General features: G+C 37.7%; 1 protein-coding gene across 7 annotated transcripts in view; it reads left to right on the top strand.

The window, feature by feature from the left end:
- The window catches only part of UBR5 (ubiquitin protein ligase E3 component n-recognin 5), a 136221-nt gene that overhangs the window by 82585 nt on the left and 39809 nt on the right, over nucleotides 1-13827 (top strand). For all 7 annotated transcript variants that reach the window (XM_065903431.1, XM_065903429.1, XM_065903433.1 and 4 more), the window contains exons 16-25: nucleotides 216-328; nucleotides 1632-1775; nucleotides 1868-1979; nucleotides 2182-2336; nucleotides 2593-2790; nucleotides 7108-7318; nucleotides 8292-8418; nucleotides 12351-12502; nucleotides 12932-13027; nucleotides 13401-13524. In XM_065903431.1, the coding sequence (XP_065759503.1) occupies nucleotides 216-328; nucleotides 1632-1775; nucleotides 1868-1979; nucleotides 2182-2336; nucleotides 2593-2790; nucleotides 7108-7318; nucleotides 8292-8418; nucleotides 12351-12502; nucleotides 12932-13027; nucleotides 13401-13524 (1432 nt within the window). The remainder of the gene's footprint in view (nucleotides 1-215; nucleotides 329-1631; nucleotides 1776-1867; nucleotides 1980-2181; nucleotides 2337-2592; nucleotides 2791-7107; nucleotides 7319-8291; nucleotides 8419-12350; nucleotides 12503-12931; nucleotides 13028-13400; nucleotides 13525-13827) is intronic.

The following is a 13827-nucleotide window of genomic DNA, read 5'->3' as shown; positions in this document are numbered from 1 at the left end:
AATTCATAAAAAGTGAATTTTTTTTTTACCATGAGTTCATCTAAGTGAAAGTTAGTCACGAAACCTCAATTCAGAAGGTAGTAGTTTGTGAAATATGTTAGATATCTCAAATATGTATCCCTTTACAAATGATCTTTTTTCATATATTTAGATAAAATCTATAAAGTCTCTTTCACATTTTCTTTTTGGTACTTACCATTTTGTTGTTGTCTAAGAACGACGACGGTCCACCCCCGCCCCCAAAGAGGAGGAAAAGGTGAACGAAGAGCAGTGGTCTCTTCGGGAAGTCGTTTTTGTGGAAGATGTTAAGAATGTTCCTGTGGGCAAGGTTTGTTCAGAATATCTAAGAATTAATTACTAAGTGAACTCTAGTGGTATCGATTATCAAGGAGTTTATGGTTGGTGAGTGCTCATCAGCCCTTTCCTCCAGGCTGCCTTGGCTGTCACCTCTCATCTCTCTGGCCCCATCCTCCCACCTGATGCACCTGTCTCCTTTGTCCCTGACAGATGGACCGATGATGCTGCTGCCTGTCCTTGAGCATTAATGGTGATAGGCTGCTTTTTAAAAAAACATTATTTTGAAATAATTTTAGATTTACAGAAAAATTGAATATAGATAACATTTTTTGGTACAATCTGTTCTTTGGGACTGATAATACAGCATTTTCATGGAGTTGATCTTTCATAACATTTATAAATCTTACTACTATCTTTAAGCTCCCACTTTCTCTTGTGTTCTTCCTAGAGAGGGTCTTGCTTTCTGAGAAACCAAGTGGATAGAGTTCATCAGCTGGAATGTTATTAACTTCATCTTTGTCTTCACACATTCTTAATACAAAATGGGATGATAGCTATAGAATATCTGCAATGTAAATCTTTTCCTGATGGCTTTTTACTTTCTTAAATGTGATGGTCTTTCCTTTATACTTAAAGGACCGATAACTTATGTCATGCCATTTACAAAGGCTTTTCTCATTTACTATTCCATTTGATTTTTCAAAGAGAACTCTAGTTTATGGGAACCTTTTTTTCCCATAAGAAGATCCCACTGGCTTAAAAGTAGTAAGTAACAGAAGTGGGACTCAGGTATTCTGACTTCAGGTGCTGTGCTCAGCTTTTTGTGCATTGCTTGCTCTTACTTCGTCCATTATGGTAGCTATTGGCCAGATATATGTAGCAAATTAGACTTACTAAAATCAGTAAAATTTAAAAAGTCAGTTTCCAGTCACATCAGCTCCATTTGCTCAGTAGCCACTTCTGGCTCATGGCTGTCATGTTGCACAGCATGGATGTAAAGTGTTAGACCGTCATCACAGAAGTTCTTTTGCACCGTGGGGTTCTAATAACGAGGGAGGGTAGGAGGAATTTGTGGATTGTACTTGATTGTTAAACATCCGCACACTAATCACTGGCTGTGTGGGTGAGTTTTCCTACAGAAAATATGTCTTGGATTTAGACATCAACAGTAAATTTGGTGAGTGTGTTCAGATTAATTTTATAACTTGATGATCATTGAAGAAATATAAGGAATTTAATGCCTTCAGTGTTAAATTTTCTCAATGAATATAACTTGCATATTGATTTCGTATGAGTTAGTGTTAACATTTTTGTCATATCTACCTGTATTCCAGGTGCTAAAAGTGGATGGAGCCTATGTTGCTGTAAAATTTCCAGGAACATCCAGCAATACCAACTGTCAGAGCAGCTCCAGTTCAGATGCTGACCCTTCTTCTCTCCTGCAGGATTGTAGGTTACTTAGAATTGATGAACTGCAGGTAAGTATGGAGGAGTCACCCACTCAGCAGTTGAATGTTAGGACCCTGAGCATTACAGATTTGAGAGCAAAATTCGTTTTTGTGTCACGCAGGTTGTCAAAACTGGTGGAACACCAAAAGTTCCTGACTGTTTCCAAAGGACTCCTAAGAAGCTTTGTATACCTGAGAAGACAGAAATATTAGCAGTGAATGTGGATTCCAAAGGTAAAGATTTTGTAACTTTTCCAGCTGGCGCACTGTATATTCTGTCAGTGCTTGTGTAGTAAGTGGGGATAGGATAAAGTTTAACAGTATGGAATGAAATGTGTCTGTATTTGAAATGTGACTGGAGATATATAATTTGGTGGGTACTTGCCATTCACTAAAGATGTATAACAATTTTTTTTAAACATCTGTATTTCTGAAGGTGTGCATGCTGTTTTGAAGACTGGAAATTGGGTACGGTACTGTATCTTTGATCTTGCCACAGGAAAAGCCGAACAGGAGAATAACTTCCCTACAAGCAGCATTGCTTTCCTTGGTCAGAACGAGAGGAGTGTAGCCATTTTCACTGCTGGACAGGTATAGAGGCTTATTTTTGCTTCTGTAAATGTATATGACAACGTCAGCTTTTTTGTGAAGCTGAGTTTGGTTCTAGTTTGCTTGTTATTAAACTGTTGAAGAATTTAGAATATTCAGCACATTTTTTAATAAGTTTCTGTTTGGTCACTGTTAACGGCATATGTAAAATGTAATTTGAAAATAAACACACCTCTTGTAAAAGTCAGACATGTATTGGATTGGGAGCCAAACTTTATTATTTTCCCCTCTGTTACAGGAGTCTCCTATTATTCTTCGAGATGGAAATGGTACTATCTACCCAATGGCCAAAGATTGCATGGGAGGAATAAGGGATCCCGATTGGCTTGATCTTCCACCTATTAGTAGTCTTGGAATGGGTGTACATTCTTTAATAAATCTTCCTGCCAATTCAACAATCAAAAAGAAAGCTGCTATTATTATCATGGCTGTAGAGGTAATCTGGGTTTTTAAACTACTTGGCATTTCAATTGAGAAGACCCTGCTGGAGTCTAGGGAAACAGTTTTAAATAGATTATTCATTGCCCCTTCCCTGTAGGAGCTTCCCTGTAGGAGCTAAGAGTGTATTAGGACAAGAGAGAGGAATATACTGTTGTTTACAGTGTGATACAAGCGTTGGGTAAGGCATGGGCAAAGGTGAAGAAGCACAAAAGGGAGGGGTTAAATTAGACTGCGACAGTAGAGGCTTCTCTGAGGGTGTTGCCCAGACATAGTTTTAAATTGTCAGGTAGGTGTTTCCTAGACACAGGATAAACGTAAGAGGTGTTATCCCAGGCATGAAGAGCAGCCTTTGTGAATGTTAGTAATATGTTGGGAGAACTTACACATTCTTTTGATTATTTAAAACTAGAAGATAGGGCTCATATGGATCTATGAGTGGCAGCTGATAGGGCAGGGAAAGGGATTGGGGTGCCTTGTGTGTTAATCTGCAGGACCTGAACTTTCCCTGAAAGCTAGGAGGAGAGGGTTTTAAGCTGCTGTATTTCTTTCTTTTTTTAAAGAAGATGAGCAGTGGATGGAGAAGCAGCAGAAGTTTAGAGACCAGATGAAAAAGCTAATGTCATTATTCATGTGAGAAACAAAGTGAGCTTGAACCCTTGGAAATGAGGAGGGGATGGACTTAAGAGATCTTAAGGAAGTGGAAGCTTTAAAACTCTGACAGGATGGCAGCAGTAAATGAAAGGAAGGTGTTATTAAAGCTTTGATTTAGGTGATTTCGATGGGGAGATGAGAAATAGAAACAAATGGGATAAGGTGAGAAGATGAATTTAGTTTTGAACACACTGTGGTTGAGATGTTTTTGTTAGATACGGAGGCAACACTGATGGGAGTTATTGGAGCAATTTGAGCAGAGATTGACCTGATTTGCCTAACATTTTCAAAATAACACTGCTGACACGCTGAGAATTCAAGGGGGATAGGTTGGAAGTAAGGAGGCCAGTTAGGTGGAAGGTGTTTGGCCCAGGAAGTGGAATGATGAGTGATTAAACTCGAGATATCCTAGAAATGTTTTAAAGTAGATCCAACAGGATTTACTTATGGCTAAATACAGGGTGTCATATAGAGGAAGTAAGAGGGAGAATGGTTTTGAAGAATGATGTTGCCATTTATTGAGATGAGGACACTAAGGATGAATGAAGCAGGTTCAGGAGGGTAACATCAAGTTTGTTTAAGGTTCTTTTGTTTTTGACTGCACTGGGTTTTTGTTGTGGCACACAAGCTTTCTCTAGTTGTGGAGCTCGGGCTTAGTTGCCCCACATTATGTGGGATCTTAGTTTCCCAATCAGGATGGAATGTGCAGATTCTTATCCACTGGACCACCACAGAAGTCTCTAAGATTCGGATTAGGTATCTAAGAGGAGTTAGTGAAGAGAGAGTTGGGCGTGAAAGTTGGAAGACCAGGAGAGAGAGATCCAAGCTAGAGAAGTGTACTTAGGAGCTGTCAGGATATCTGTGATATTTAAAGGAATTAAACTGCATGAAATTACCAAAGTCTTGGAGAAGGAAAAACCTAAGGACTGAGCCATTGGAATAGTCTCAGCATTTAAATGCCAAGAGGTAAAGAGGAATCTGTATAACGGGACTGAGAAGGAGTTGGAGGAAAACTAGAATGAGTGTTGTCTTGGAAGCTAAGCCAAGAGCATGTGTCAAGCGGGATGTGTTGTTCAAGTGTATCATGTGATGCTGTAGGCCAGTGAGCCTTCACATCATTTAAAAATTCTTGATTTGTTGCCAACATTCCAAGTCACAGGATTTATATTTAAAATTCAGATTTTTAGTTGCTCTTTAAAAGTTAGAAGACCTGGTAACATTGGGCCATCACAAAACATTAATCTGTTCCTTTTAGGGGGCTATGCGTGGTCTCTCCAGTTCATTGCAGAGGATGTTTAAAATTTGTCGCTCTGCATTCAGTGTTAGTCACCATTTATTACGTGGTTTATGTTACCTTTTTTTTTCAGCCAGCTTCCTCCATTCATTTTATACTATATCAAGTGCGTCGGTAGGCCTAATAATTCTATGAACCCTGGACTTAGTCAGCATCTTAATGGTAAAGATAAAACATGCCATTATCCTAGGGGTAGGATGAAGTATGTCATCATTTATCTTTGTACCTCATTTACCAGGACTTGATGCAGAGTAGACATGCAAGGAATTTTTTGCCAAACTCTGCCTTTTGTTGGACTTCCCAGGTAACTCAGGTAAAGAACCCATGTGCCAGTGCAGGAAACACAGGAGACGTGGGTTTTATCCCTGAGTTGAGAAGGAAATGGAGGAGGAAATGGCATCCCACTTCAGTATTCTTGCCTGGAAAATCTCATGGACAGAGGAGCCTGGCAGGTTATAGTTCACGGATTCATAAAAAAGTCAGACATGACTGAGCATGCACACATGCTGCCTTTTGTTATAAGAATAAGTGACAGCATATAGTGATGCAGTATAAACTGTCTTACTCAGACATAGTAAGTGTGGTATTGATACTGTCAGCATAATGGCCCCTATATGGTCTAGCAGTTTGGCGATGAGAGCTCCTCTAGAGTAGCTGCTTCTAACCAGACGACTGATTTGTTTGAAAACATTCGCTATCACAGCCACGTGCAGCAAAATATCTTAATTTTAGTTATTTCAAAATGTACTGTGTTTTTATTCTTTGGAGGGATTTTGACATATTCTCTCAATGTATTGATTAATGCATATTTGCCACTAGATTTTGACAAATTTAGTCCGTGTGGCCCACCTCATGTTCTTGAACTGGAGTTTGTAATTTATGGGGTCACTTCAGAGCCATAGTTAGTTCCACAGTCCAAATGGCCTGTCTCACATGTGTCACATACTGAAAACAGCTTTTTTGGTAGTTTGTAAAGAGGTGGCAAGTTCAGAAGCATCTCTCTTCTTTCCTTTGTATTTCCATATATTTTTTTCCCACCTGCTTTCCTACAGTTCCTAATTTTAGTTAAACAAATTTTCTTGTTTTCTTTAACTAATGCTTCACATTCAGTCCATTAAGTGTCCTATAACTATAGTTTACATTCTGAAAAAAACACGTTTCAACTCTTTGATATATTAATGCTGTATCTTAGTTTGTTTAGGCTGCTAAGGTCAGAGTGACTTAAACAGCTGAAATTTGCTTTTCATAGTTCAAGAAGGTGAAAAGTTCAAGATTAAGGCATGGGCCGATTCGGGGTCTGATGTGTTCTTTCCTGGTTCATGGATGGCTGTGTGTTCTCACAGTCAGAGCGAGGGGGGATCTCTGGTCTCTTCACGTCCCTTTAAGATCAGTGATCACCTTCATGAAGGCTCCACCCTCGTGACCCAATCACGGTCCAAAGGCACTACCTCCAGATACCATTACCTTGGGGATTATTAGGCTTCAGCATGAATTAGGAGGGAGCAAATACTCAGTCCCTAGCATGCTGTTTCTCAGGTAGAAAATGGTATGATCCATAAGTAGTTTATCATTACTACCTTGTCTTTGACAATGAAGTGTGTATTTAGCTGTCACCTTTGGGGAAGTGCGTCTGTCGTGATTTCTGGGGAGGTAAAGGTTTTCGCTTTCATAGTGTGATGTAACCTTAGCGAGCACAGGAGGGTGAGAATACGCTTGGAGTGAAATGTGTGCCCTGTGCTTAATCGGCTAACAGTATCAATAGGGTCTAGTTTGCAGTTGTGTATGACGTAAATACGGGTTCTGTAAACTAGTGGGACTGCCCAGGTGGCGCTAGTGGTAAAGAACTCACCTGCCAGTGCAGGAGACTTAAGAGATACGAGTTCAGTCCCTGGGTCGGGAAGATGCCCTGGAAGAGAAAACGGCAACCCACTCCAGTAATTCTTGCCTGGAGAATCCCATGGACAGAGGAGCCTGGCGGGCTACAGTCCATGGAGTCGCACAGAATCAGAGCTGACTGAAGCACACACACAAACAGTGATGTGTAGGTTCAGTCCAGCCCCTCCCATTCATCATTTGCACATTGTGTATCTGACTCATTTCCTGCTGCAGTTACTGAGTTGAGTTAGTTGCAGAAGCTGAAAATATTTACTGATCCTTTGCAGATCACTCTTCCATTCCTGTCAGTTGTTGTCTCTGCTTAAGGATATCTTTTAAGTTAAGTTCAGCTTCTTTTGCCAGGTCACCTTAAATTGTCTCTACTTTCCGCAGAGCTGATTTTATTATTGTGTTGGCCATGTGAAATTTTTGACGCGTGTATTGTTGTATGCAAATGCATTGACGTTTTTTTCCCAATTTGTCTGAGCACAGAAACAGACCCTGATGCAGCACATCCTGCGCTGTGACTACGAGGCCTGTCGGCAGTATCTTATGAATCTTGAGCAGGCGGTGGTTTTAGAGCAGAACCTACAGGTGCTGCAGACGTTCATCAGCCACAGATGTGATGGAAATCGAAACATTTTGCACGCTTGTGTGTCCGTTTGCTTTCCAACCAGCAATAAGGAAACTAAAGAAGAAGAGGGTGAGATTAAGAACTATAACATGATCTTTAAAAGGAATTTTGGGCAATTTTGAAAATACAAAAATTACTGAAAGGAAGGAAAATCACTGTAAAGAATTTGTCTATGTATTTTCACTTGACTTTGTAAAATCTTGGAGTTTCAGAAGGTAACATTCTCAAAAGGTAAAAATGCCTGTTCTTTTTTTGATAGGATGAGTAGATAACATGAGTAAGTAAATTTTTCATCAGTGTGTTTCTGTTGTCTTAAATTCTCTTTTTGTTTAATACAAACTATATATATAGAATCCTTAAGAGCTTTACTGGTTTTATAATTGTAGGTGACTTTTATTACCATGGGACTTACTTAGCAAATTAAGTCAAATTATATGGAGGCAACTTTTATCCCAATTTTTAGAATGTACAGGAGAAAAGAGTGAGTTACTAGATGTTTTTGGAAGAGTAAATAAACTTTTCTTTCTGCCATAAGGTTTTAAATTGGCTGATTAAAGGGAGGAAGCTGAAAACCTGAAGTGCAATTGTGTAATTCATAATGGTTTTCCTTATTTTGAATTCTACTGATGACATTCTGGTAGCTAAATCTTTGAATAGTGGTTTGCAAGTTTCTGACTTTTTATTCATTATCGTTGTCTGACTAAAGGATTATAAGTAGTGTATAAACTAAGACTGAGGTACTGATATGTCAGCCTTTTCTTCCTTGATAGTGAGAGCTACATTTCAGCCTACTTGTGAATAATACTTTTTATCTTTGGGGGTTGAAAAGTAAGGCAGAATAAGGAAATAATTCATGTTAAAAGTCATAGTTCAATCTAGCTTAAGTATTTATTCCTCTGAGGAGGCAAAATTAAACTGTTATCCCTAGTGTGTGAATTAGAACACTAAAACAGAAGTTAGCGTTTAAGGGCTTGTACATACTTAATCTCTTGGTTATTTTTTGAAGTTTAAATTGATCCTAATTTTTTCTCTTATGTTTCAGAAGCAGAGCGCTCTGAAAGAAACACATTTGCAGAAAGACTTTCTGCTGTTGAGGCCATTGCAAATGCAATATCAGTTGTTTCAAGTAATGGCCCAGGTAATCGGGCTGGATCATCAAGTAGCCGAAGGTAATGTGATTTTTACCAGGGAAGTTCAGTTGATGGAAATGTAATCCAAGTACAGAAAGAAATGTATCTGTTATCTCTCATATGCATGAATTGGTGGGTCCTTTTGTTTTGTTTTTTGTTCCTTCCAGTATCAGTCTGGGAAAAATATTTGACAGTATCTCGTATTTAGGTATAGAACAGTAGGACCTAGGATCTTTCAAAAATTTGAGGTAATTTAGACAAGTAGTTTAAACTTGATTCTTGGAATGTGTTTAAAATTTTTTATCATTCTTTTTTCCTAGGAAGATATTTTCTTTAGTTGGAGAACAAATAATATGATAATTGAAAGAACCTCAATCTTTTATTTTCAGATTGTTTACTTAGTTCAGTCTCTCAGATGTACTCATGATCTGGGAAGAAAAGAAAAGCTGGTGTATATTATGAATGTTCAGTATTTAAAATTTTCAGGCTTTCAGAGTTCTGGGATGGACAAAACTTACAACACATTAAAAATTACTAGATGTTTGAATAGATGAAGAATATAAAGAGTTCAGGATATAGGAGTTTCTTTTTTTTCCTGAAGAGAAAAAGCACATTTATATTAGACATGAGACCCAGAATTCTTGGACGCTTCACAAATCATTAATGTTGAAGCACTGCTTACTGTGCTCATGTTGTAAAGTCAACTTAAAATGAAGACTCTCTTTGCCTATTTGCTGTTCTATATTCAACTCTCCCTTTTAAAAATGATTCTTCTAAAATTGGTTCCAACCTGAGAGCTTCCCAGGTTCAAAAACATTCTGAGGTGAGATTTATCAAAAACTATTTATGGATGACCAAATTATAATTTAAAACCATACAGAAACATTATATAGACTATGCAAAATGGAAATTGTCACCAGCTTATTTATTCAGGACTGCACTAGGCAGACAAAGTGTTTGGTCTAAAATGGAAAGCGACTTAAATTCTTCATGAAGAAATTAGTGTCTGAATTATTTCAGGTATTTCATTTCCTCAGGGAAAATACAGGTTGAAATCAAGTTGGACTCTGATATGGTTGGTCCAATACCAGTGCTGCCATCTTTTTTTCATGTAAGGATTATTTTGAAGGCAAAGACTAAAAGGAGCTTCAAGAGTGGGTGATGTGTTGCTCACAGAAATAATTTGCAGAGTAAGCTCCTTTGAGGCATTTGCCGAAGATTTCACTGCAGTGCTCTTAACCAGTTCAAACTCAGGGCTGCCGGTTGAACAGATGAAAGCACAGGAGTCTTATTATCCACGCCGGGCAGTAGGAAGTCCACAGACTCTGCTTCATTGAAGTGAAACCCTCCTCTAGCCTACAATGGATTTTCTAGGCGATGCCCCTTGATGAGTATGCAGGCTGGGATTCATGAGCTGTAAGCTCAAAACCGATGCAGTTTCAATATTGAATGGAGTACTGTTAAATGCCTTCAGATGATGATTTGACTGAGAAGTTTTGTTATGTGACTGAATAGTGCCTGAGTTCAAAGGGCAGATTTAGTGGAAGGCTTGATTGATGCATCTGATTGCAGGTGTATGTACTCTAGAGATTATTAATCTGGAAGACACATGACCTTCGCTTTTTTGTCACAGTGGTATGTTTGAACATGACTGGATTCTAAGGCTTCTGTAGCATGGATATAACGTGCTTACAAAGAGGAAATTACATCATCCTTGAATTCTTCCATATTGTCAGAAAATACGATGACTCCAGGCAAGCCTATACGAAGAAATGTCAAAACTCTGAATCTTAGCAGCCAAGGTGGTATCTCCTCAGTATTGTCCTCAGCCACTGAGGATACAGGTGAATCTTCATGAATTGTGTACAACATCTTGAAGAATAATTTTCTTTTTTTTGTTTTTTGTTTTTTTTTGTTTTGAAAGAATCTGTAAGAGGAGCTGGGCATTGTATTTAAAAATATTCCCAAGACCTAATGAAGAAAAGAGGTTAAGGACAATTTTTTTAAATGACAAGGAATGACCCCTCATTTAATATTGAATTGACTACATCACAACAACAAAGTTGGGAGTTTGCAAGTTCAAGATGAGACTATGGTCTCAATTTATCTTCATACTTATTATTAATCTGCTCTAAGCTAGAGATTGGAGAATAGCCCATATGTTTTGTTTGGCCTGTGCAATGTTAAAAATTTTTTTTTCTTTAACATTTGAATGCCTTTAGATGAGCATGCACACTTCTAGTTTGCCATGACCCCCTACTTCTTACACCTAACTGTCCTTTCCTCAATTTATGTTACTTTCCAGGCCCAGTAGGCATTGCGTTTGTGACCCTGGTGTAAGCATTCTTCTTGATAAGCCCAAAACATGCATTTATTTTCAGGTGATTTGCACTGCTTCCCAATTATTGCTGATTCTCTCTCTCTCTCTGTGTTTTGAGTAAGACACATTAGGATACTGAATGTCTGTGTTGAGCTTAATTAAAATTGTGTCAGAGCATCACAGTGTGAACAGTCACCCGGGCGTGTGCTCTTTTGGTAGCACTGCCATGCTCTGTGGCTGATGTCTTGGACAGGGAAGTGAACTTGACTGAAATAAGTCACTGTTCCCTGCTCCCCTCCGTATTATAAGAGCTCTTGGACTCAGATTTCTAAATTGGGAGAGAGAAGACTTGTTACCATAAAAGAATTAACTGTAGGTATTTTTTAATAGTGCATACTATAATGACTAATATTTTTTAGACATTAAAATTTACTTTGCAGAATCTTCCAAAAAAGTTACTCTAACGAAAGATATATTATCATACACAAGCCTTATAAAGTAGGCATGTTCCTGAAGGTAGCTTCTAAAAGAAATTTTGGTAAATACTTAAAAAATTTTTTTTCTTCATGAAACTGAAAGTGTATTGGTCTGGAGAAACACATATACCCTCGGATTAAATTCAAGCATTAATACAAATATTACTCTGAATTACTTATTTGCAGACATATAATGTGTACGTGGTAAGATGTTAGGTTTTTCACATCAGAAATGTTATGTCTTTGGGATTTAATCTGCCTAGGAAAAAGAAGTCCCTGATGTGTGGCCTGGCCCTTAAAACTGAATTCTTACTTTTAATTCATTTAAAAGCTCTAAAATCGTGGCCGAGTGAAGGGATTTGCCTTATGCGCTCTCTCAATTGCTGCTAGTTCTTAATGTATTAATTTTGTAGCCTTTGTAAGCTTTTATTCAGAGGTACAGATTTTTGTACAGGTAGTTCACTAGTTCCCCTAATGAAGTCTTGTGCTTGTGTTTATTTTTTAGTGATGTGCACACCTGTGCCATATTTTTTTCTGTATAACAGGAAGAAAAATATATCCATGCCCAGACAATAGTCTAATAACATATTTTATAAGCTCCAATTTTATTCTTTAATTTCCTTGGGACGAAGTTGTATTGTTAAAAAAACTTTTTTGTATAAAAAATAAATCTAAATTGGTCTTTGAAAACTACTTACTGTGTGGATATTAGTTCACTTGCTTTTGAGATCACAGAAAAGGGATTTAGTGGGCTAACAATATTGGTTTTGTGCTAATACATATGTTTTGTTAATGTCTATATTAAACTTAATTCTTACTGGTGATAAACAGGGGACAGAATTTTTTTTGTTTTAATGTTCAGCTGTTCGTTTATCTTAACTGTATAAAAGATTTATTTCTAATTTTACTTCACCGCAACTTTTGTTCCCTGTGCTTAAGTTTGTGTGGGAGCTTAATACAGTGGTTTTAAGCGCTGAACTCCGTTCTGGGATCCCCCAGTTGAATTTCTATCCCTGCTGACTTATTTCATGATTCCAGAATGGGCATTTGTGTCACTTTCCTGCCTGGAGTATTTGCTTGTAGAACAAACTTTGATCTCAGATGAGAACTTCTGTGCACCTTATTGTTACATTTAGACATAGTAGTGAGCTCTGGTTTTGTCCATGTTCTTCTAGTTTGAGATTACGGGAAATGATGAGACGTTCATTGAGAGCAGCTGGTTTGGGTAGACATGAAGCTGGAGCTTCATCCAGTGACCACCAAGATCCAGTTTCACCCCCCATAGCTCCCCCTAGTTGGGTTCCTGACCCTCCTGCAATGGATCCTGGTAAGACCTGTTATTTTGTTTAGTGTTAAACAAAAAGATAACGCATCATGAAAGAAAAGAAACATTTCAGTGGGGTATTTAGAAATATAAAATAGTTAAAAATTGGCATAATGAGTATTATAACTAGTCTATGAAGATTTGGTTTAGGGTATTTGTAAGTTAAAACTTAAAATTCTAGAAAGTCTTGTTAGATAGCCCTCTCCTACTGAAATACTTATTTCTATACTGATAAACCAATTAGTATTATATTAAGTCAATAATTTGTCTAGTGGGTTGATCCTCTTATAGTTTGGGAAAAAAGTTTCCACTTAAACCTCTGTCCGATTTGACCTTTGGCTTGCAGAGAAAAGCCTTAAGGCCAGTTAAATGAACATGGTAGGGATATGTTTCTTATAATGATGTACATCCTGCTGTTCTGTTTACTGAAAGATGGTGACATTGATTTTATCCTGGCCCCTGCTGTGGGATCTCTTACCACAGCAGCGACTGGCACCGGTCAAGGACCAAGCACCTCCACCATTCCAGGTGAGAATCTCTACTATTTTATCTACCTGTGTATTTGGAAGATAAAATACACACTTTGTATATTGATTTCTAGAGATCTACACTTTATCTCAAGGAGACTTTTCTTGGCTTAAAATATGTCTAATTCTCTGACTTACCTTCCATATGTCAGTGAAGTTATGGTGTGTATGTGCATGCATTTCATCAGTTGAGATTTATAAAATGTGTTAATATGTTTAAATTTTCTGTCATGAAGTTACTAACTTGTTACTAATACCAGAATATTTTTCTGGTGGTTTATTTGAAAGATCCTTGGTATGTTATTCTAGAATAGTCTTTCACTCTTATTTTGTATACTCTTGTTTTGTTACCAAATGGATGTGCTTAATTACAGGTCCTTCCACAGAGCCGGCTGTAGTAGAATCCAAGGATCGAAAGGCCAATGCTCACTTTATATTAAAATTGTTATGTGATAGTGTTGTTCTGCAGCCCTATCTTCGAGAACTGCTCTCTGCCAAGTAAGAAGTTTAATATACTTTTGATAAAAAGATTTAGCTTAACTCCTTTTACTGTTAGGTCAGTCTTCTTGCAGTGTATGGAACAACAATTATCTTCATTGAATTTAAGATAATTTATCACAATCTAGCATTGTATTCTCTGTTACTAACTTCCCTTTAGTGAAAAAAGCCTTCTGAATATAATACAGATAAACTAAATGAATACAGGGTGTATCTTTATATGTTAGCTTGATCAGAGTGTATATTTGTTTGTTAAAAAGGTCACGGTATAGTTACCCACAAATGTTGAATCCATAAGTTAGT

Source organism: Muntiacus reevesi, chromosome 12, assembly GCF_963930625.1.
Source record: "Muntiacus reevesi chromosome 12, mMunRee1.1, whole genome shotgun sequence".
In the NCBI taxonomy this organism is placed as follows: Eukaryota; Metazoa; Chordata; class Mammalia; order Artiodactyla; family Cervidae; genus Muntiacus; species Muntiacus reevesi.
This window is presented reverse-complemented; position numbering and strand designations above follow the sequence as displayed.